Source organism: Danio rerio, chromosome 21 (assembly GCF_049306965.1).
Source record: "Danio rerio strain Tuebingen ecotype United States chromosome 21, GRCz12tu, whole genome shotgun sequence".
Classification (NCBI taxonomy): domain Eukaryota; kingdom Metazoa; phylum Chordata; class Actinopteri; order Cypriniformes; family Danionidae; genus Danio; species Danio rerio.
Genome location: NC_133196.1, coordinates 4,892,501 through 4,917,500, shown reverse-complemented (window position 1 = coordinate 4,917,500; position 25,000 = coordinate 4,892,501). Strand labels below are relative to the sequence as shown.

General features: G+C 36.7%; 1 protein-coding gene and 1 long non-coding RNA gene across 6 annotated transcripts in view; one reads left to right on the top strand and one right to left on the bottom strand.

Annotated features, from left to right (window-relative positions):
- Positions 1-1,467: 1,467 nt before the first annotated feature.
- Positions 1,468-25,000, bottom strand: part of LOC141379954 (uncharacterized) — a 154,586-nt gene continuing 131,053 nt past the window's right edge. The window contains exons 4-5 of the long non-coding RNA XR_012397085.1: positions 13,391-13,526; positions 1,468-1,902 (exon numbers count right to left, since the gene is read on the bottom strand). This is a non-coding gene — a long non-coding RNA (uncharacterized lncRNA). The remainder of the gene's footprint in view (positions 1,903-13,390; positions 13,527-25,000) is intronic.
- ntng2b (netrin g2b) overlaps positions 11,490-25,000 on the top strand; it is a 141,940-nt gene continuing 128,429 nt past the window's right edge. For all 5 annotated transcript variants that reach the window (XR_012397083.1, XM_073935709.1, XM_073935708.1 and 2 more), the window contains exons 1-2: positions 11,490-11,772; positions 16,781-17,421. Coding sequence is in view for 4 of the 5 variants with exons in the window: in XM_073935709.1 (XP_073791810.1) it covers positions 17,200-17,421 (222 nt within the window). In the remaining variant the exon portion in view is untranslated. The remainder of the gene's footprint in view (positions 11,773-16,780; positions 17,422-25,000) is intronic.

Here is a 25,000-nt window from a genome sequence, read left to right as displayed (position 1 = left end):
CATCCATTATTCAGGTATCCATCCATTCATCTATTGTTTAGTTATTCATTTATCCATCCAACCATCCATCCTTCAGTTATCCATCCATCCATCCATTCATCTATCCATCCATCCATCCATCCATTATTCAGGTATCCATCCATTCATCTATTGTTTAGTTATTCATCTATCCATCCAACCATCCATCCTTCAGTTATCCATCCATCCATCCATTCATCTATCCATCCATCCATCCATCCATCATTCAGTTATCCATCCATCGTTAAGGTATCCATTAATTCATCTACTGTTCAGTTATTTATCCACCCGTCCATTCTTTTTCTGTTATCCATCTATTTAACCGTGCAACCATCCATCCATCATTCAGTTATTCATCCATCCATCCATCCATCCATCCATTGTTCTGGTATCTATCCATCTATTGTTCAGATATCCATCATCCATCTTTCAGGTATCCATCCACCCCTAATTCAGTTATCCATCCATCCATCCATCTCTAATTCAGTTATCCATCCATCCATCCATCCATCCATCCATCCATCGTTCTGGTATACATCCATCCATCCTCCAGTTATCCTCCAGTTATCTATCCATCCATCCATCCTTCCATCAGTTATCTATCCATCCATCCACCCACCCATCATTTAGTTTTCCATCTATCCATCCATCCATCCATCCATCCATCCATCCATCCATCTATCCATCCTTCAGTTATACATCTATCCATCATTCAGCTATTCATCCATCCATCCTTGAGGTATCCATCCATCCATCCATCCATCCCTAATTCAGTTATCCATCCATCCATCCATCCATCCATCCATCCATCCATCCACCGTTCATGTATCAATCAATCCATCTATTGTTCAGCTATCCATCCATTCATACTTCAGTTATCAATTCATCCATTCACCCATCATACAGTTAACCATCCATCCATCCATCCATTATTCAGGTATCCATCCATTCATCTATTGTTTAGTTATTCATCTATCCATCCAACCATCCATACTTCAGTTATCCATCCATCCATCCATCCATCATTCAGTTATCCATCCATCGTTCAGGTATCCATTAATTCATCTACTGTTCAGTTATTCATCCATCCGTCCATTCGTTTCCTGTTATCCATCTATTTAACCGTGCAACCATCCATCCATCATTCAGTTATTCATCCATCCATCCATCCATCCATCCATCCATCCATCCATCCATCCATCCATTGTTCTGGTATCCATCCATCTATTGTTCAGATATCCATCATCCATCTTTCAGGTATCCATCCATCCATAATTCAGTTATCCATCCATCCATCCATCCATCCATCCATCGTTCTGGTATCAATCATTCCATTTGTTGTTGAGTTATCCATTCATCCTTCAGTTATCTATCTATCCATTTACCTATCATTCAGTTATCCACCCATTCATTGTTCAGGTATCCATCCATTCATCTATTGTGATTATTGTGAAGTGATTATTAGGATGTTTGTTCATGCCAAAGTCTGGGAAGATCTGGACCAAATGACATTCGCTTCTGAACTCATGAATGTATGAATTAGGCCAGTGTGTGTGTGTGTGTGTGTGAGAGAGAGAGAGTGTGCTGTAGGCGTGTTAATGACGCCAACCGTACGGCCGGATACTGGAGCGTCTGGCTGAACGGTGCATGTGTAAATGACTTCTGAAGCTGCCTACGCCAAAAAAAAACACACGCACACACACACACTCACACACACACACAGCAGTGCACACACACACGGCAGTGCAGGGAAGGATTTTCTGCTTCTCTTTCTCTATCTCTTTTTGATGGTTCCAAACTGTTAAAGGGACAGTTCATCCAAAGAAAAACAGTCATCAATTACTCACCCTGATGTCTTTCCAGAACCACATGACGCTCTTCCTCCTGTGGAGCACAAAAAAAGGGGACAAAGAAAGTCAGATTTCAGTGCATGACTATCCATATTAACCAATTAGACTGCCTGATGATAGAGACATAAAATTAGCATACAGACATTTTAGGAAACATTTTAAGTAGGTTGATATACTGATTAAACTTTTTTATTAAAACAAAAAACTGCACTCGCCGGCCACTTTATTAGGTACACCTGTCCAACTGCTCGTTAACGCAAATTTCTAATCAGTCAATCACTTGGCAGCAACTCAGCGCATTTAGGCATGTAGACATGGTCATGACGATCTGCTGTAGTTCATACCAAACATCAGAATTGGGAAGAAAGAGGATTTAAGTGACTTTGAATGTGGCATGGTTGTGAGTGCCAGACGGGCTGGTCTGAGTATTTCAGAAACTGCTGATTTACTGGGATTTTCACGCACAACCATCTCTAGGGTTTAAAGAGAATGGTCAGAACAAGAGAAAATATCCAGTGAGCGGCAGTTCTGTGGGCACAAATGCCTTGTTGATGCCAGAGGTCAGAGGAGAATGTCCAGACTGGTTCCAGCTGATAGAAAGGCAACAGTAACTCAAATAAGCACTCGTTACAACCGAGGTCTGCAGAAGAGCATCTCTGAACACACAACACGTCAATAGAGCACCTTTGGGTTGTGGTAAAACGGGAGATTCACATCATGGACGTGCAGCCAACAAATCTGCTGCAGCTGTGTGATGCTATCATGTCAATATGGACCAAAATCTCTGAGGAATATTTCCAGTACCTTGTTAAATCTCTGCCACAAAGGATTAAGGCAGTTCTGAAGGCAATAGTGGGTTCAACACAGTACTATTAAGGTGTACCTAATAAAGTGGCCGGTGAGTGTATATCTATGTATAAATTCATTACATATATATATATATATATATATATATATATATATGAAATATATATAATATTTATACATTTTAGAAATTTAAATAAAACAGTGCAAATGTAAATAGCGTATTTCAGTGGTTCTCAATCTTTTTTCATCAAGTACCACCTCAGAAAAAAATTGTCTCTCCAAGTACCACCAAAATGAGCAGTATTGAAACACAGTAGCGTAGTAGGCCCAATAAAGCAGCTACAACTCTGCACAGTTAAAAAAAAAACATGGCAGATTACCTCAGAAATAAATATAGGCTATATGTCATATGTGGCATATTATATCCATCATTTTTGATAAATTTTTAAATGTGTGTAGCATGTACATGACATTTCATTCCTCCGCGTACCACTAAAGGAAGTCTGCGTACCACTAGTGGTACACGTACCACAGTTTGAGAACCACTGGCGTATTTTATTTTTTTTTCTATTTTCTTTTATGAATTTTAAACTATTGAACTATTCATACAGTGTTTACAATAAAAAATTTATTTGCAACTGAAAAAGGTCATGGAACAGTATTAATTAAATAACAGTAGCTAAATATAATATTATTTAATTATTTTTATAATAAAAAAAAAAATCAGTTGATTAGTTAAATACTATGTACCAAAAAAAGTATATTTGGAGCAAAACTACTAAATATAATAATAATAATAATAATAATAATAATAATAATAATAATTATTATTATTATTATTATTATTATTATTATTATTATTATTAAATAAAAGTTATTCTAAAATAAATTATTAAATAAAATGATCATTACATACATTATTATTAAATAAAAAATAAATATTATTAATATTATAAAAAAAATCATATATCAAGAGATAAATAATATATGTTTTAGGTAATTTAGAATTTTTTTCTACAGTCATAATTTAAATTTAAATGTATTTTTTTTATTCCTAAAGATGTTTGGTTACCAAAGTATTTGATTGGATATCACTTATTATATTCATTTAAATAGATATAAATTAAATTATTACATTACAATAAATGTAATAAATGAACGAATAAGGAATTAATCATGTTATTGCATAAATTACTTAAATTGATATGAATCATCATTGTTATTATTAATAATAACAATAATAATAATAATAATAATAATAAATAATAATAACAATAATAAAAATAAAAAATAACAATAATAACTATAGTTATAATAATAATAATAATAATAATAATAATTACATTTATTTTCTTAAAAAAACAACAATACCTTATTACATTACATGCTAATGAACCATTTCTTTCATTTCTTTTATGTAGGTCACAAGCAGGTTATGACCTATAAGTACGTCACGATTAGGAAGTTTCATAAGCTCGTGCCTGACTTTACTGATCACAATCCCTAATCTATGGCTTATTAAGGCATGATATGTCAACATTGTGACAGGTGCCAGTGGATTACGCAGTTCCTCTGATTCGGCCGGCAGACGTGCCAAACAGACGGAGCAAAGTTCGGCAGACTGTGACGTCAGCGCAGAGATGGGATAATGGAGTTTCCTTTTTCCCCGTTTAATTGAAGATGGATAATCCTGTTTGTGCATTTCAGGTCATGCCATTCAGATGGGGATTAATGGGAATCATTTAGAAATTACATCGCTTTCCCTTTTTGAAGGCCGTTAATGACTTCTGATGTACAGTAAGATTTTTATAAATAGCCTCTTTAGATGTAATAGAGAGGCTGAATGTGTGTGTGTGGAGAGAGAGAGAGAGAGAGAGAGAGAGAGAGAGAGAGAGAGAAAGAGATGCGGAAATCTTTCCATTGAGACACAGCAAGGACAAACTATCGATCTGATCTGCACTCCTGTCAGCGCAGACCGTCCAGAGCACAGAATCACACACCAACTCTCTTTTACTCTCTCTTCTGCTCTCTTTATCACCACACACACACTTTACAGATTAAGTAATATTAAGTTAACAAAGTACAAAAAAAAACAGTAGTGAGTATTACTCTGTTGTGTTTACATGTGATTTGTGCATGTGTGTGTAAACGTAACATTCTGTAGTGCATTTAGTGATTGACCAGCAGGCACACAAACGCCATAAGACGTTGGGTTAGATTTAGGTTGTGATGAATAAAATTCAATGTCTAGCCAGTGTCTAAGGACAACGCTATTTTGATGTTTAATAATGACGTCAAATGACGTTGATATTTTGTCGATTTTAGGTTGTGTTAGAAAGTGACCAAAATTCTACGTCAAGTCGACATCTGAAACCAACATTCACATTTATTTACATTCACATATATATATATATATATATATATATATATATATATATATATATATATATATATATATATATATATATATATATATATATACAAATTATACATTAATTTTTTTTTGCCTAATATTTTACAAATGATGTCTAACAGAGCAAGAAAATTTCAACACAATCTCAAATATTATTTACTGTCATGATGGCAAAGATAAAATACATCAGTTATTAAAACTATTATATTTAGAAATGTGTTGCATAAATCTTCTCTCTGTTAAGCAGAAATTGGGGGGGAAAAATAAACAATATGGCTAATAATTCAGGAGGGCTAATAATTCAGGGGAGCTAATAATATGACTTCACCTGTATATATATATATATATATATATATATATATATATATATATATATATATATATATATATATATATATATATTTACAGATAGATAGGTAGATAGATAGACAGATAGACAGACAGTTAGATAAATAATTACAATTTCTGTATTTTTAACAACAAAAATTCTATATAAAAAGTGCCAATTATTTTGCAAAGTACAATTAATTTTGATCTTACATGTGGTCTATTTTAAATTTTGATCTGTTTAAGGATCTCTATTTTTTTTTTTTGTAATATAACTTTATCCTGCTTACATAATACAAGAAAAATAGTAAATCTGTCTCTCCCGCTCTCCACATATGAACAGAAGCACAGAAAAAAAAACATCTTGATAGATAAATGTGAATCTCTGAGAATCATACAAACATCATCAACGTGCAGCATAAACTAATCACTGCAAATAATAAATACAAATTTGAAAACTGTTCTTTCTGCAGGTTGGAGTCAGGCCTGAGAGCAAGAAAATGAACGCAAGTCAAAGTAAATCATTCATTGCACATATTCATTGCATACACTACCTGACAAAAGTCTTGTAGTCGATCACAGTTGTAAGAGCAACAAATAATAACTTGACTTCTTATTGACCATTTGGAAAAGTAGCCGAAGGTAGAGTTCTCAGATGAATCATCTGTTGATCTGCATCCCAATCATCACAAATACTGCAGAAGACCTACTGGAACCTGCATGAACCCAAGATTCTCACGGAAATCAGTCAAGTTTGGTGAAGGAGAAATCATGGTTTGGGGTTACATTCAGTATGGGGGCGTGCGAGAGATCTGCTGAGTGGATGATCAACATCAACAGCCTGAGGTATCAAGACATTTGTGCTGCCCATTACATTACAAACCACAGGAGAGGGTGAATTCTCCAGCAGGATAGCGCTCCTTCTCATACTTCAGCCTCCACATCAAAGCTCCTGAAAGCAAAGAAGGTCAAGGTGCTCCAGGATTGGCCAGCCTACTCACCAGATATGAACATTATTGAGCATGTCGGTGGCAAGATGGAGGAGGCATTGAAGATGAATCAAAGAGTCTTGATGAACTCTGGGAGTCCTGCAGGAACACTTTATTTGCCATTCCAGATGACTTTATTAATCAGTGATGTGAGTCAGTGCAGAGATGTATGATGCAGTCCTCCAAGCTCATGATGGAGTCAGACACAATATTCATTCTGTCTCCACGGCAGCAGGACTTTATATTCTATACTGGACATTATTTCTGTTCAGTGACAAGACTTTAGTCTAAGCAAAGTCAGACCTTACTGTCCTAATGAAAATATTAAAAATCAAGGCCTGATCATATTTTATTGTGGTCAAATAATTGTAATCTAGAGGCCTTTGCCTTTCATATAAGCCACTTCTGATGCCAAATGATCAACTAGAAGTAAAGTTATTATCTGCTGTTCCTAAAACTTGGATAGGCGACAAGACTTGTGTCAGTGTAAATAAAAAAATATTAATAGTAACTTTCAATGTTTTCTTTTTAGTAACTATAATAATTTCTGTGCACTGTCTTGTAATCAAATATTATTTTAGACATTTTATTTACTCAATGAATGAATTCACTAACAACAAACAGAGCAAACTTGAAGAATGGTGGCACAATACTTTAGCACAATTACTTAGTATTTTGGTGCTGCACTTCACTATCTTAAGAAATCTATCTCATGAGCTGACACTATTTGGTCACAACATTTATGAAGGTTACAGAATCCAGTAAAAACACATGATATTCAGATGAACAATAGAGCACATGCGTCCTCCCGCTCCAATACAAACAAGCAGTGTTTGCTCACCTCTGAGTTTGTGTCCGCTCATACATTATTATGCAACAGGAAGTCCAAACTGTTGTAAACATGCTCGTCGCCATCTGCCAAGGCTGTGGATTAAAGGTAATTATGTTATAAATAATGTTCAGTTTCTTCACAGACCGAGCGTTTTACTTTAATGTATCGTCATGAGCCAAAGATATTAATTTTGTTTTGCATTTATGTAATTTATTTGACTCGCTAAATGCTGGTAGCCATTGACTTGCATATATAATGAATCATTAGGGAATATGGTTTGAGATATATATCACATATTTAATGTATAATTGATTAAAAAAAGGCCACACACTGCATATTAATACAGTGAATTAACATTAATTATTATTATTTATTTTTTTGCTTCAGGATTTTATCATTTCTATTACCAATTTGTTATTTAATTAAATGACACTTGATCTAATTACAAAATACTAACAATGTTGAACGGGAACTCCACAGTTTAATCTTGGATATACTGGAATTACATTTCTATCAATATAGTTATTTTAAAAAGGTAATAAATTATTCATATTACCTTAAATACTATTTACATTTCATTTCAAGCTGCTCGGTGGCGCAGTGGGTAGCATGTTCGCCTCACAACAGAAATGTTCAGTCCAAACACATGCACTATAGGTGAATTGGGTAAGCTAAATAGTCTGTAGTGTATGAATGAGTGTGTACGGATGTTTTCCAGTGATGGGTTGCAGCTGAAAGGACATCCGCTGCGTAAAATATATGCTGGATAAATTGGCGGTTCATTCCGATGTGGCGACCCCAGATTAATAAAGGGACTAAGCCGAAAAAAAAAATGAATGAATGAAAGAACTAGTACAATTCAATACGAAAAGTGGCTCCTATGCACAAATATATTTATATTTTATTATTATGCTAAACATTATTCTATTTTTACTACTACTATTACTGTTATTAGTTTAAAATACATATTTAAAATAAATTATAATTTACACTCACCGGCCACTTTATTAGGTACACCTGTCTAACTGCTCACAACTGGCCATCTCTGGGAAACATCCACACACACATTCATCCACACACTCGTACACTACGGACTATTTAGTTTACCCATTCACCTGTACCGCATGTCTTTGAACTGTGGGGGAAACCGGAGCACCCAGAGGAAACCCTTCGCGAATGCAGGGAGAACATGCAAACTCCAAACAGAAAAGCCAACTGAGCCGAGGCTCGAACCAGCGACCTTCTTGCTGTGAGGCGACAACACTACCTACTGCTCCACTGCTTCACCCGTATCATGAAACACTTAGCAGCAAAAGGATATAATAATTCTTCAGAGATATAAATCCTACCAATTCTGAGCAATTAACAGTCATCGAGAGTAGCTCTATCAGCATTTCTGAATGAAAGTCTGAGGAAACAGAGTATCACTAAACAAACAGCACAAAGAGAGCCGTCACAACCAGCTTCCCCAATCAGGGAAGTCTGGAATGCATAAAAACACAGATTCTCAGAGTGATTCAGTCATATTAATAAAAACTGTTCATCTAATGGCTAAATATTTTACATGCATGCACTGCATTTACAGCCTTGCTCGCAAGTATGCACGGGTTTGCACATGCAAGACAGAAATGCAATGTGTTTTAATGAGGAAACTACCTTATTTCATTTATTAATTGATTTTTCTTGTATTATGTAAGCAGGATAAAGGCATTTGTATATCTAAAGATCTGTACGTAGACCCACATGTTAAATAGGCCACATATAATCGCAATACTATTTGTTGAATACAAAAACCATATAAGAATAAATGACATTGAAATTAATAAGCAACTTAGAGTTGCTCTTTTAGAGTATCAGAATGAAAGTCTGACAGTATCCATTAAAAAAACAGCACAAAGAGAGCCGTCGGAATCAGCTTCCCCGAGCAGGGCGGTCTGGAGAGTGTAAAAACGCAGATCCCCAGGATGATTCGGTCATATTAATAAAAACAGTTTATCTAATAGTTACCTGATATTTTACATGCATGCACTGCCTTGCTGACTGATGCAGGTATGCATGGGTTTGCACATGCGAGACCTTATTTTAACACATTTATATCATATAAATACCTTGTTTTATTATTTATTTATTTTTTGTGTTATGTAAGCAGGATAAAGGCATTTTACAAAAATAAAAAATCTAAAGATGCTTAAGTAGATTCACATGTTAAATTAGACACAAATAATCTCAATAATAATTGTTCAATGTAAAAACTATGTGAGAATAAATGACAATGAAATTAATAAGCAACTGAGGGAAGCTCAAACAGAAATACTGAATAAAGTCTATCCATAAAAAAAAAACTGAAAAAAATTATCCGTCAGAACCAGCTTGTATTCTCTACAGTTTGTTTAAATCTGTCAGATAAAATTCAATTCGATTCACTTCAATTCAATTCAAAATATGCCCAATCTTAATTATAATTGTAATGCATAATTTTAATTATAATTATAAGTTTAATGCAAAAACTGTAATAATATATAACATTGAACTCTATATGGAACATTGTACAACAAAGAACAAGTCTAAAGAAACAGCATCAGTATTATATATTAAAAAAAACAGGACAAAGAGAGCCTTCAGAACAGCCTTGCATTTTGTAGTTTGTTTAAATCTGTCAAATGAAAATTTTATTAAAAATAGCCCAAAACAGGCCACATATAATCTTAATAATATTTGTTGAATGCAAAAATTATATAAGAATAAATGACATTGATTTAATAAGCATTAAATTAATAAGCAACTTAGAGTTGCTCTATCAGAATTTCTAAACGAAAGTCTGACAGTATCCATTAAAAAAACAGCACAAAGAGAACCGTCGAAACCAGCTTCCCTGAGTAGGGAGGTCTGGAGAGTGAAAGCATGGATTCCCAGGATGATACAGTCATATTAATTAAACCAGTGTATCTGATAGTTACCTGAACATTTTACATGCATGCTCTGCATTTACAGCCTTGCTGACTAATGCAAGTATACATGTGTTTATATGAAGACAACGTCTCCCTCCTACCATTTACCAGTAGAAATGCATATCACTGAGGAAACCTATTTTTGTGATGTTCTTTGTATAATATAAGTGTGATAAACTCATATTACAAAATAAACTAAATCTAAAATCTAAATCTAGAGATCCTCTAAGGGATAGTTCACTCACAAATCTAAATTCCATCAGCATTTAGTCACCCTTTGCTCGTTTTAAACCTTTATGAGCTTCTGTTAAACACAAAATATGATATTTTAAAGAAAGCTGAAAACCTGTAACCACTGACTTCCATCTCTTTTACCTACTATGGAAGTCAATGGTTACCGGTTTTCAGCTTTCTTCAAAATATATTAGTGTTAAACAGAAGAAAGAAACTCATAAAGGAAGAATAGGAGGAAGAATAAACAGTAAGAAAATGTTCATTTTGGGGTGAATTATCCCTTTAAAACAATGAAAAGATGGTTGTTTGATGATAATAATCAGTTTGCATGGTGGATGATGATGATTTTTTTTTTAATTTGTGTATGTATTGTGAATAACTTTTGTTTCTTTTTTTAAAATGTGGAGGTAAATGCACTTTGCATCTATACTCTGTTATTAAGTGTTTTTATCCTCAACGGTTAGTATAGGATACTTGTATTTTGTACAGATTAAACACTAAAACCTGAACCACACTGTTCCAGTTACTATGACCATTTATGTGAAGCTGCTTTGACACAATCTACATTGTAAAAGCGCTATACAAATAAAGCTGAATTGAATTGAATTGAATAGATTGTTTAAATCTGTTAAATAAAAATTAACTTAAATGAAAGCTACCAAAATAGTCCAAAATGGTCCAAATCTCAATAATAATTGTTCATTGCAAAAACTATATAAAAATATATATTACATTAAAATTAATATGCAAGAGAGAAGCTCTGTCAGCATTTCTGAATGAAAGTCTGAGGAAACTGAGTTTCCATTATAAAAACAGCACAAAGAGAGCCGTCAGAACCGGATTCCCCGAGCAGGGAGGTCTGGAGTGCGTAAAAAAGCGGATTCCCAGGAGCCTCATAGTGGGACGGTTCAGTTTCAGCCCCTCAGAGGAGAACAGCCGGGCCAGCCTGACTCAAACCCGCAGATAGTGATTGAGAGTGATGGTTAAATGGATTAGAGAGAGAGGGAGGGAGAGGCAGAGGGAGGGGAGGGAGATTTGCCATGAAGCTTTCTGCCCTTGAACGCACAGGGCAAATCTGATCCAGTAAAGTAGACAGCACGCGCACTACAAGTCCATATTCTCACTTTTGGATACTTCGCGCGCGCGCACATCCACACGCGCGCGAGCTTCCTCCTCCGGTAATTCAGCATCTCCTGCAGAAGTAGGGCACTGTCCTCCCGTGACGAACCGACGGTGTGTGCAGTAAAAAAACTCTCCGGTTGGGAGGGTTAATAATAAAAAACAAACACGGAAGAACCGCATCCTCGCTGCGGGAGGCGATGCCGTTTCCTCGCGGACCCAAGTCGCGCACTCGGTGAGTCCGTCTCAACTACTTCAGCCTGTCAGAGCGTTTCACTTTTGAGTTATGTTTGAAAGACGAAAAAGTAGTTTCTGCTCGAGTTTGGATGTAAATAATCTCTGTTGGCGACAGTTGTGGATGTGTTTTATCCGAGCAGTTGCTCATCTTTATTGGCGGGACGCGCGCGCGACACACCCCGTCCGCTGCTCTGCAGTAGGAACACCGATTTAAACTGTAATTTAAGGCGAAAACTATATTATTAATCAACTTTGGTTGCGTTGTGTGGCATACTATTCATGCTGGTTTACCTCCGGGCTGTGTACGAGGAATGTCGATGCTTGTTTGAGGTGTTTTACAGTACAGTATGGAGGTTCTGTCAGCGAGTGGAAGTTGTACGTTTTTACGTGAGGCAGAGAGATAATGGAGTTTGTAGCAGTTTTGATTACTTTTCTATAGCAAATTAACATATGACATGGTCAGATTCAAGTCAAATCAATAGTTAAAACGCAATAAATTATATTTGAAGTGCTACACCCTAGCCTGCACGCTGTACATTTGTTAAATTTGAGGTAAAACTGGAAGTTGTGGTGTTTCACGGTGACGTTATTACAATCATTACGGTAATGTTGAATATTATAGTTAAGAACGGCATGATATTACGGTCTAATGTACATTTGACTTACTACAGTAAATGCACTAATGACATAAAGTTCACTAGAATTGATCTAATAAAAGCCACAATGTCAAACTGCTAAATACACCTGAAAACATTAACAAAGCAGCAATACATTTTAAAATAAAACCAAAATAAATTTCCAGAGGTTTCCCAAAATAGCCATTTCACTGTTAGTTGTTTTGTAATTCATATTCATTCATTCATTTTCTTGTCGGCTTAGTCCCTTTATTAATCCGGGGTCGCCACAGTGGAATGAACCGCCAGCTTATCCAGCAAGTTTTTTTACACAGCGGATGCCCTTCCAGCCGCAACCCATCTCTGGGAAACATCCACACACACATTCACACACACACTCATACACTACGGACAATTTAGCCTACCCAGTTCACCTGTACCGCATGTCTTTAGACTGTGGGAGAAACCAGAGCACCCGGAGGAAACCTACGCGAAGGCAGGGAGAACATGCAAACTCCACATAGAAACGCCAACTGAGCCGAGGTTTGAACCAGCGACCCAGCGACCTTCTCGCTGTGAGGCGACAGCACTACCTACTGCGCCACTGCCTCGCCCTTGTAATTCATAATTTGTTTAAATAGTACAAGTACACGCATTACAGAATCAATCTGATCTGACTTAACGTTTTAATGCCGTCCAGTTGATTCAGTACTATTAATATTTGAATTATACCAAATTATACCTGCTAAAACATTTAACATGCATTCACAGCCTTGCTGATTGATGCATGTGTTTGCATAATATGCAAGACCATTTCTTAACTCCTCCTGTTTCCCAGTAGGACTGCAATTGAGGAAACTGCCTTGCAATGATTAACATACAATAACAGCATGCAAAATCTGCATGAAATATAACGCACATCTCCCTCTCCCAACGCTACTCTTCCCTAAAGTCTTGCCTCTTTTTTTTGTCTGTGAATTGTGTGTGTGTGTGTGCATGTACCACGCATGTTCCTCACTCCAGACTCGTGTTGTATGCGAGATCAGCCATCTGTCCGGACTGGTGGCGGTTCACAGGATGACATCCAACGTCTGTTTAGTGGGGGTTTGGCAAATTAGACCATCAGCAGAAAGCATTGCTAGAAAAAAGGGGAAAAAAAAGGCTGACTTCAAGCGCTTGTGTGCGAGTTAACACAACAGCAGTGAAGTTAGATGCCATATGACGCTTCATAGTGTTTTCCTTTTCCTTTAGTGTGGAATGCATCTGTTTATGCATGCATAAGACATGCAAAGTGACAAAAGTGCATAGTTTTGTTTGCTATTTTGAAACTCTGGATTGGCTTAATACAGATATCAATGTCAAAAATGAAAAAATAAATAAATAAAGCAAGATTGTAAATAATGTTGTTGCATGTTGTAGAGAAACTCAAAGCCTTTTAAAATAAAAACTCATTCCTGCAAAAGTGTTTTCACTAAAGTTGCATGATCATCATTGTTAGAATCTGATTGTAAAAACTGTACAAAAGCACGCACATCTCTCTTAATTGGGTGCTCAGCCAAAACCGCAAAAAGTGCAAATTAAATGTAAATCAAAGACGGCAACACCAAGGCCCAAAATTACAAATTTAGAGCGTGTAACGTTTCGAGCCTCCCGGCTCTTCATCAGACACTGTTTATCACAATCAGGTGCTCCTTTTTATACACTTCCGGATCACATGATCTCCTCTCATATATGCCAACATATACATACATGCATATGTATACATACACAATCGTTCATATATACATATACATACACATGAATACATGTATACACATTCACATATAGTCTATAGCTTTGACATTTTAAATCAAATTACAAAAAATATATATAAATACATAAATAAACTATAATATTACATCACAAATTATAATAAAGAAAAAAAAAGAAAAAAAAAAGAAAAGAAAATAAAAACTGATTGTAATAATAAGGTAAAACCGACACAATTATGATACAAATTATGGCAAGGAGTGTACATTTTTTCACACACACTTGAGTATCTTGCCAAATCACAATTCATTGTGTCAGCAGCCAATCAGAGCACTTGAAACATTTAAAAAGGAGGAGCTTTGTTCTCCTTTCTGCTTGTTAAGTGTGACGTCACAAGAAGCGACTTCCAGGTTCAAGCGCCATATTAAACTGTATGGGGAGGCTCAACAAATGGTAATAGCGTAGAGTAGCGGTGCGATATGGCTGTATATCTGCACTGGTAGGAGGCGTGCCTTAGTGCCCCACCAGTGGCGATATACAGCCATATCATTCTGCTACGAGTGTGATATTGTCTTTATACAACAGATGATTGATTATAAAGCTTGTTTGTCATGCTGTCCCGGGAGAGAGCCCTGAGCTCATAAGATCCTCGAGCCCGGGGCTTCCTCCCGTTTGCAAGGCGAGAGGGGAGTTTGAGCTCAGGTAGATCTCGAGAACTCCCCTGCTGTAGAAGCTAATGAACAGATAGCAGGGCTCGAAATTGCGAAAATTAATTGATGCGACCTCATAATATATATGGGAGCATTAGTGCGACTGCAGATAATAGTTGTAGTGCGACCTGTTTTGATTTTTTGTAAAAACGTGCTGAATCGCTCTTCCCTGCCGCTATTATTGGTTCATATTAGCTGTCATTCACTCAAGGTATTCCGCTGTCAGATGACAGGGAAGGAGCTTTTATGACCACGGGAAATGCAAACGGCTGAAGAGTAAAAACTTAAAGCACACAGGTTTGCAAACCCCACCTAAAGTTGAGGCGCAGATGAAAGCGATCATGACACGTCACGTGGTGAATAATGATCCGCCAGCTGAGATCAATCGAGTACGCGCTTCTTGGAGAAGGTGCCCGAATCTCCATGCGTTGCATTCACTGCGTGTTCAGCGCAAATGTCCGCTAAAAGTCAAATCTAATACTGTATATCATCGCCAAAGAAGCTCGCCTTTACTAAGTTTACACTGAAACTGCGGCTCATAACAAAGATCGGTATTGCACCGATGGTTAGAGCAAGAATCCTGCTCTGCCTGCTCATAAATTGCGTCGGCTGACTCGCCAGCTTTTCCACCAACACAGAAAAATGAAGATCATCTCAGACTGAACCTTTAAATTGACACAAACTGAAACCAAAACTTTTAAAGAGTGATAGAAGTGAGACTTTACTTACTTTCTTTTGTCTATTCTTTTTTGAGGTGTATATTATTTTTTTATTTATTTACTGATGACTGCTTTGCAGCTTTCATCATTGAATTGAATGATTTATTATAATCTTTAGTTTGTTTTGTAGCAGAAATAATATTTATTAAATTGACATGCATATAAAAACAGCAGTACAAAATAAATATTTCTTACTGCAATGCTTCATTTTTGTTTGATGCAAACTATACAATTTTTTTTCATAAAGTAACAGACTTTTTATAGCAGATAACCTACATTCATGCACATTCAAGGCAGTATCATAATGAGAAATGGAATTCATTACTATTATTGTCATTTTTTATCATCATTAATATTCTATGGCCTAATTATTCGACATTCACTTTGGAATTATTGCACACAAATATCAATGTCTTCGCAGCATTAGTTAGATAGTTGTTTCTGTTTCTTGTCAGTCCTATTAATGTTGTTTTAAAATACAATAAATCCCTTAAAAAGCAATTTGCAGCGGTGCTCATTCCTTTTTGGTGGGTGCTCCTAAATTTTTTCTGGTGCTCCAAAAATTTTTTTGGTGCTCCTAAATATTTGAAGTTGGGAGCACCGGTGCTACCAAGTAAAAAAGTTAATTTTGAGATCTGGATAGTGATTGCTCTTTTGAGATAAGCATGTCTATGGTGATGATTTGGATTAGTTAATTAACTTAACTTGGATGTTTTTGGACAGTGGGAGGAAACCGGGCAACCCGGGGGAACCCACATGAGCACAGGGAGAACGTGTAAACTCCACACAGTAACGTCAGCTGGCTTGGTAAGGACTAGAACCAGTGACGTTCTTGCTGCGAGGCAACAGTGCTAACCACTGGGCCACTGTGCCACCCATCTAGAAAAGGAGGAGGAATAGAGGTAGAAGGGGGGATTCTTCCAAACAAAGATGGTTGTTATATGGAACTTAGGGTATTTATAGTGGCTTAGGAATCGTCTGATTGGTGAATCGTGAATTGAATTAATAAACACGTGATCCTCTCGAAATTGGTTTATAAATAAACTTCACATTGCGATATTGATGCTGAAACGATATATTGTGCAAGCTAACTTTGGATCAAAGCCTAAAAGGGGCCGTTTCAAACTGTTATAAAACATTATTTGACCCCTATTATATTAAAATCACATCATATGTCCTCTTTAATCACTGAATTGTGTGATGTTTGCTTTCAGCACCATGGACAGCAGCCGCTGAAGTCTGCAGAATGAAAACTGCTGGATGTTTCTAACTTCGGAAGAGGAGGATACACACTTCAGATGCGTGCGACATAAATATGCTCAGTGGTGACGCAGTCCAGAAGCTGCTATGGATGTAGGCCCGAGCACCTTTAATCAAGCGCATCAGGACAGTGTCCAAACACACACAAATAAGACTCCCAGTCTCCGTGCAAACCATAAACTGGTGTTTCCCTCATAACAAACATTTATGCACATACATTTCCCTTTGGAGTAAACTAAAAGGCATGACCATGGTGAAGCTGTGGGACGTTTTAACCTGACCGCCAACATTGCAGTTCCATGTTAAAACATCCCGTGTTAGAAAATCCATCACTCCGGACGCTCGGAAATCCTCTGTCGGTGGTGCGCCTGCCATGCGTGCCCGCGCGGGACTCCTCTACCTGCTGGTGCACGTGCTGGCGAGAGCGAGAGGCCAGTACGACCTGTGCAAGTCTCTTGTGAGCACGGATGAAGGCGCCATGTGGGAGCATTACGCGTGCCAACCTAAAGCCCAGTCCATGAAGGAGTACATGCGCATCCGTGTGGAGCCGCCGGGCATCACCTGCGGGAACCCGCCCGAGAGATTCTGCACACTGGTGAGTCCTCTGAACGCACAATGTAATAGGATAAATGTGTGAAAGTCATGTGCTGATGTCATGTGCATGATTTTAGAAGGGGTGGCACGGTGGCTCAGTGGTGAGAACTGTCCCCTCAAAGCAAGAAGGCCACTTGTTTGAGGCTGGGCCAGTTTTTGTGTGGAGTTTGCATGTTCTCCCTGTGTTGGCTTGGGTTTCCTCCGGATGCTCCGGTTCCCCCCACAGACCAAACACATGCGATATAGGGGAATTGAATAAACTAAATTGGAGGTAGTATATGAGTGTGTGTGAATGTGAGAGTGTATGGGTTTTTCCCAGTACTGGGTTGCAGCTGAAAGGGCATCCGCTGCGTAAAACATATGCTGGAATAATTGGCAATTCATTCCGCTGTGGCGACCCCCGATAATCAGAGACTAAGCCTTAAGAAAATTAATGATATTACAAGAAAAAAGACAATTTGCATAATTAAAATACAATTATTATAAAATAATAATAACAATTTTCAACTATATTTCACCAGATGGCTTGAACAACTCTATTTGTGGTGAATTCATTGTTTCATAATGGTTCAATAGTATCTGGCAGCAGACTTGCACATGCAATCTCAGACATGCTGTCTTAGACACATGCACTAAATAGACCTAGTGACATCACTGCGAGAGGTAGATATGTATTTAGGGGTGGGGTTAGATGTACGCATTAAAAGCATTGCATGCAGTCTCAGCTTGCATGTGCACCCAGTCTGCAACCAGAGCCTTCTCAAATGGTTGGGGTAATTTTTTTGTTGAGTTAAATATGGACAAACCAAACACTTGGGCGAAAAGTGTCATTGAAATTTATTTGTAAAAGTTAAACCAGTGTTGGGAATGTCCGTATTTGACCCAATGTTGGGTAAGAACAACCAAGTCAAGTATTTTTTGTATGAACCAGTAAGAACTAGTTAAATGTATCTAATGTGGTTAAAAGATACAAATGTTAAATAAATAAATATATACATACACACACACACACACACACACACACACACACACACACACACACACACACACACACATTTATATATATATATATATATATATATATATATATATATATATATATATATATATATATATATATATATATTTAAATATATATATAAAGAGTATAGTATAGTAGTAATAGTATATACACAAAGTTGAAGTCAGAATTATTAGGCCCCCTTTAAATTTTTCTTGCTTTTTTAAAAATATTTCCTAAATGATGTTTAACAGAGGAAGGAAATTTTCAAAGTATGTCTGATAATATTTTTTCTTCTGGAGAAAATCTTATTTGTTTTGTTTTGGCTAGAATAACAGCAGTTTTTAACTTTTTAAACACCATTTTAAGGTCAATATTATTAACCCCTTTTTTCGATAGTCTACAGTCTTTTATTTGGAACTTTGCTTCACTGTATTTATCATTCCTTGTGATTTAGTTGGTTTATTACATTTTATTACAGTATTACTGTTATCATCATCATCCATAATTTTCCTTAATTATTCATTTGTTTCAAATGAAGTAATTAATGTCATATGTTAAAATTAGACTCAATATCGCAATATGTATTGCAGAAAAAAATGTGCAATTTTTTCCTGATATGATGCAGCCCTAATAATATTAATAGTCTTTATGTTAGTCGGACAGAATATAAATATTTTATATAGAATATATATTAATCTTTTTTAGTTCTTGGTACATTGCTTGTTGTTTCTGAATGTTTTAAACTTATTTGTTTTGTTTAAGAGAAAAAAATTTCAATTGCATCTTTAATTGCAAAGGTTAACCACTGTCGAATCTTTCATCTTTAAATGAATGCGTTCCAAACCGTGGCCACTGATCAGCTATAATCCCTACATAACATTGCAGACCTTGTGATGTGCAGGGTTCATACGGTCATGGAAAACCTGGAAAAGTCATGAAATTTTGACATGTCATTTCCCAGGCCTGGAAAAGTTTTGGAAAACTAGAAAAACCCAGAAAGTTTTGGAAAAGTCATGGAAAACAGATATGCGTATTCTTGAATATAGGTTATTTACTTCTTTTCTGTCCATGACCAATCACATTCTCTCACATTATTAGTGCGGTGTAAGCATTATCTTAATCAATTTTACATAGAATATAAATATAAAGTGAAACTAAATAGATTGTTGCTTGTAGGGTTGTAACAATATACCGGTATGACGGTCTACCACGATTTGAACGTGCACGATTATCATACCATGAACAATTGCATATCAACGGTTTTAACCCTTAAAGACCGAGACAGCCGCCCGCGGCTAAAAATAAGTATTGCTCTTAAATGTTTAATAACTTTTGATCCGCTGATCCGATTCATACAATTCAAAGATTGGCATAAAGAAGAGAATCTCAGCTTTCCAGTGCTGTATCACATAACATTCGCGGACTTTCAGAGGCTCCGGAATCAGTGCGGTTACATCATCAAAATTTGACAACGCTGATTTGACAAAGAAACGCTCGTCACTGTGTCTCCGGACAAACCAGACATGATACATTGATGCATTGTCCCTCCTCCATGCCCAGATTGGTTCAAACTCGCTATATCACAACCAATAAGCATAGGTTTCGCTTTTGTTTGTGGACCAACATGAGCTTTTTGAACAACACAGAATGAGAGATAGGCATACATTTATGCGCGGCTAAATAAAACGCAAAAAAAAAAGTTTTGCATGAAATAATTCTCATACTAAGTACTTTTGCATGCACAGCAGCACAGAAACATGACAAAACAGTGACACAGCAAAGACGAACTGCTGCTCTTGCTGTTTTCAAAAGACGCAAATGAAGGTGCAGCTGTTTGTCTGCATTGCAGACATCCAAATCCAAATCCATATCCACAGACAACCATATCCATGCTGGCACATAAAACCTAAGGATGTTCCATATTGAATCTAGTTTCGTTATGTAACTATTTATAGTATAGTAAATATTTATATCTATTTTTTTACTGAGCATTTGCACCATGTTTATTTGGACTTTATTTGGACTTTGACACATTATTTATTATTTTCTTATTTTTTTATTTGTTCATTGTAAGTGGTGTTGTTTATAGTAACTGAAAATATATTATTTGGAAAAAGTCAAATTTGCTTCACTGTTCTATTATTTTGTAACATTTGTAACATACCGTATACCGCGAAACCGTCAAACCGTGGTATTGTTTTAGACGATTATCATACCGTGAAAAATTCATACCGTTACAACCCTAGTTGCTTGTTTTACTATATGCTGTAAAAAATTTAAACACACATTGTTTTTCTTATGTAGACATTGCATGAAACATTAGGTCATGAACATTTACTTGAAAGTCTTGGAAAAGTCCTGGAAAAGTCATGGAATGTTAGTAGTAAAAATGTGTATGAACCCTGGATGTGACTATTGCTGATGTGCACATTGCGATGTCAATGCTGAAACGATATATTGTGCTCCTGTAATAATACCATGCATGAAATGTCCAATGACAGACTTCAAATAATCTAACTTTTCCTAAACATCCTAAGGTGTTGTCGATGGTTGCTAAGGTGTTGCTATTGAGTTCTGGATTTTTCCCAAAGTGTTGCTATGTTCTTTCTCTGGTGTTTTCCAGTATGTTTCCATGTGGCATACTAATTCCAATCTTTCCTGTTTAGTACAGACAGTAGGTGTGTCCCAAATGCACTTATACACTCAACTGTGTAGTGTATGAGTGTAGTGTCTTCCCAAATGGAACACTACTAACTTTTTTTTACTCAATCAGTGAAATAATTAGTGCCCTTTATGAATACAACCCCATTCACAAACAGGAGACAGCCAAATCATCTTTGTATAGGAATTTTGCTTGCACACTCTATAATAAATAAATAATCCAAGCACTCGATTTCCTTCCTTTAAATAGTTGAAAGAACACTTCTTTTAATTGGTTGTATATTGCAAGTACATACTTCTTCCTCTCAGGATGTTTTCGGTGTGAATGCACTACACTATTTATCCCAAAAAAGGCGTAGATATCTGCATAAGCTTGCAATTTGGGACGCGCCTACTGTAGTGTGTGAAATAGGGAGGTAGGGTGTGTTATAAATACACAGCATTAGTTCCTGCTTCCCACAACCTGAAGTTCAAAGTTTACATGTCACATGGTCAGTAGGCCTGACAGATCTGTGTTTGTCCTTCTATGTTTTCTCTGCTCGTTAGCCTGACAAAGACAATTAATGAAGTGATGTAACGTTTTCCCAGTAGCTGTAACTGATTTGCGTATAAGCTGGTAAGTGGGCCCTCGTCATACTAAGATTACTCCTGGCAGTTGTACTTGTTTATTTGATTAACTGCGGAAGCAGAGACTTTGCTTTGGTCTTTGTTTCCGCTTTGTTTTAACGTCTTAAGGCCCGAGTTGTTTTTTTACATGCGTTTTTTATTTCTCTTTGCTATTTGGGCTTATTGGATCCTAATTAGAATAAAACCTAAGTGTCATCTTTTGATATGATGTACTTTTAGAGAAAAAAGATGTCCATATATGTGGACTCGTGGTCCGAATTTACATAAAACATTTTTTCCTGACTGTTTTGTAGTGGATATATAACATAGATTTTTTTTTGAACATGTTTTGACTATCAGAGAGTAAAAACAACATTTCCCCCCCCATTTTGGACAGTTAAAATTAGTGTTTGGGACATTTCATATGCTGCAAAACAGTTTCAGGATGACACTATGTCTGTAACAAAATATAAAACATTCAAAGTATTTTAAATAGCCACTTAAGAGCTAAAAATGTGCTGTTCACGTATGTGGCCACTAAGCCCTAGGACAGGGGTGTCCGAAGTTGGTCCTGGAGGGCCGGTGTCCTGCTGACTATAGCTTGCTTCAACACACCTGCCTGGAAGTTTCTAGTATACCTAGTAAGAGCTTGATTAGCTTGATCAGGTGTGTTTGATTAGGGTTAGAGCTAAACTCTCCAGGACACCAGCCCTCCAAAACTGAGTGTGGACACCCCTGCCCTAGGAGGTTAAAAATAAAAATGTATAAAAATCATAGAAGACTTGCTAGTGTATTAATACTAACTGTAGAAATTCTATGAAAAGTTGTAAACCATTTTATTTCAGTGTCTGCTTTAAATTTAAAGTATGTAATTTATTATACAAAGAAAGTTTTTTTTTTCTAAAAATCCCTGTCAAAGTTTTTAATACAGTATATAAGGCACTATTGACTCATAAAGAAGTTTGCTAATTTGTAATAATTACGATGTTTTCATGTTTTATACTCAGCAAAGCAGCACTTATTTAATGGCAAATTCAGTAAAATCATTATTAATAGTATTAGAAATTGTTATTGTATAACAGGAAAAGATATAATTTATTCATTCATTCATAAGGGGTTACCACAGCGGAATGAACTGCCAACTATTCCAGCATATGCTTTTAAGCAGCGGATGCCCTTCCAGCCACAACCCAGTATTGGAAAACACCCATACACTCAATCACACACACACTCATACACTACGGCCAATTTAGTTTATACAATTCATTATAGCGCATGTGTTTGGACTGTGGGGGAAACCAGAGCACCCGGAGGAAACCCTGGGAGAACATGCAAACTCCACACAGAAATGCTAACTGGTCCAGCCGGGACTCGAACTAGAGACCTTCTTGCTGTAAGGCGACAGTGCTAAGCACTGAGCCACTGTGTTGCCCTAAAATAGAATAATAACTTTTTTAAATTAATAATGATTTTACAGAATTTGTTAAATAAATGCTGATTTGGTGAGCATGAAACACAACAACATCTTAATTACTGAGTAATGAATTTTCAGCATCTTTACTAGTGTATTTCAGTGTCACACGATCCTTCAGAAATCTTTCTAATATTCCGATGGTCAAGAAACATTTTTGATAACTATAAAAAATATTTCATTTAACACTGAAGAGGCCATGTCAGGAGCGTCACGGGGGCTCAGTGGTTGCAACTGTGGCCTCACAGCAGGAAGGTCGTTGGTTTAAGTCCCTGCTGGGTCAGTTGGCATTTCTGTGTGGAGTTTGCATGTTCTCTGTGTTTTTCCTCCGGGTGCTCCGGTTTCCCCCACAGTCCAAACACATGCGCCATAGGTGAATTTAATAAACGAAACTGTCTGTAATGTATAAGTGTGTGTAAATGAGAGTGTATGGGTGTTTCCCAGTATTGGGTTGCGGCTGAAAGGGCATGCGCTGCATAAAACATATGCTGGAATAGTTGGCGATTCATTCCGCTATGGCGACCTCTGAAATAGACTAAGCCGAAGGAAAATGAACGAATGAAAGTCTGTGGCATCATATTTGACACACAAACTTCTAAAGTCTGTTGAAAAACCTCTTGTACATAATCTGACATATGCATTTGTTGTCTAATTGGTCTTATAATATTTTTAGCAAATAAAAGACTATTATAAAAATGTTGTCCTTAACCCTTAGTGGATAAAAACGCTCCCAACAGCATATAAGGGTTTATAAGAACAATTAAATGACTTATTAAGTAACTAAGTTGCTTTACAGATAAAGTAATTAGAAAAGTAACATAAATACAACTTTAATGATGTAATTAGTAATGAATTACTTTTTTTTTTTAAAGTAATATACCAAACACTGTTGAGGACAATGTGTTTGTTTCAGAATTTCTTGAGCACTGAATCAGTTCATCACAGTTAGCACAATAGTAACCCTAACCCTAATCAAAGTGTTAATATCTGAATGGGACAGACCCTAGCCAGATGTTTTCAATCAATTTAGTCTACCATTTATGTGGTCCATGCAAACTAAGCAGGGCTCATATAATAATGCCAACTTGCGGTCATCATGTGGGTGGAGGGGTTAAGGCAGTGTTAATTTGAGCAGGATCTGTCGTGCAGGTCACAAACCGCAGCAAAAGAAGAAAAAAAAATGCAGCTGAGGTCAGCACGCATGGAGAGCAGAAGGCCGAGGTGTTGTTTACCCACGTGGGTTTGTTGGCAGAGTCGGGCCCACAGGAGCAGAGGACTGCTAGGATGTTGAATTCTGCTTCGCTAACAGCAGGATTTTTTTCAAGGACAAGGAGGTCATGAGAATAATCATTACATCAAGACAGAAATGACATTTGTGGGTGAATTATACCTTATAAATACAGTATGTGACACTTTGAACACCATTTGGAGGTGTCAATGTTGATGAGCAACATATATAAAAGAATGTGACGACCTGCGCAACGCCTTTACGCTTCTCTCTTGACCCTGAAAATATAATTGGCTGAATTGTAGAAACGCTGAATTACAGTAAGATCATGTGTAGGGTCGAATCGAGATCACAATTTTTTTAATCATGCAGCCCTAATTGCAATGCAGTTGATAAGGTTTTTTGCACAGCGAATGCCCTTCCAGCTGCAACCCAGTACTGGGAAACTTAGCTTATTCAATGTCTTTGTGGGGGAAACCAGCGCATCCGGAGGAAACCCATGCCAACATGGGGAGAACATGCAAACTCCACACAGAAATGCCAACTGGCCCAGCCGGGACTCAAACTAGAGGCCTTCTTGCTGTGAGGTGACAGTGCTACCCACTGTGCCA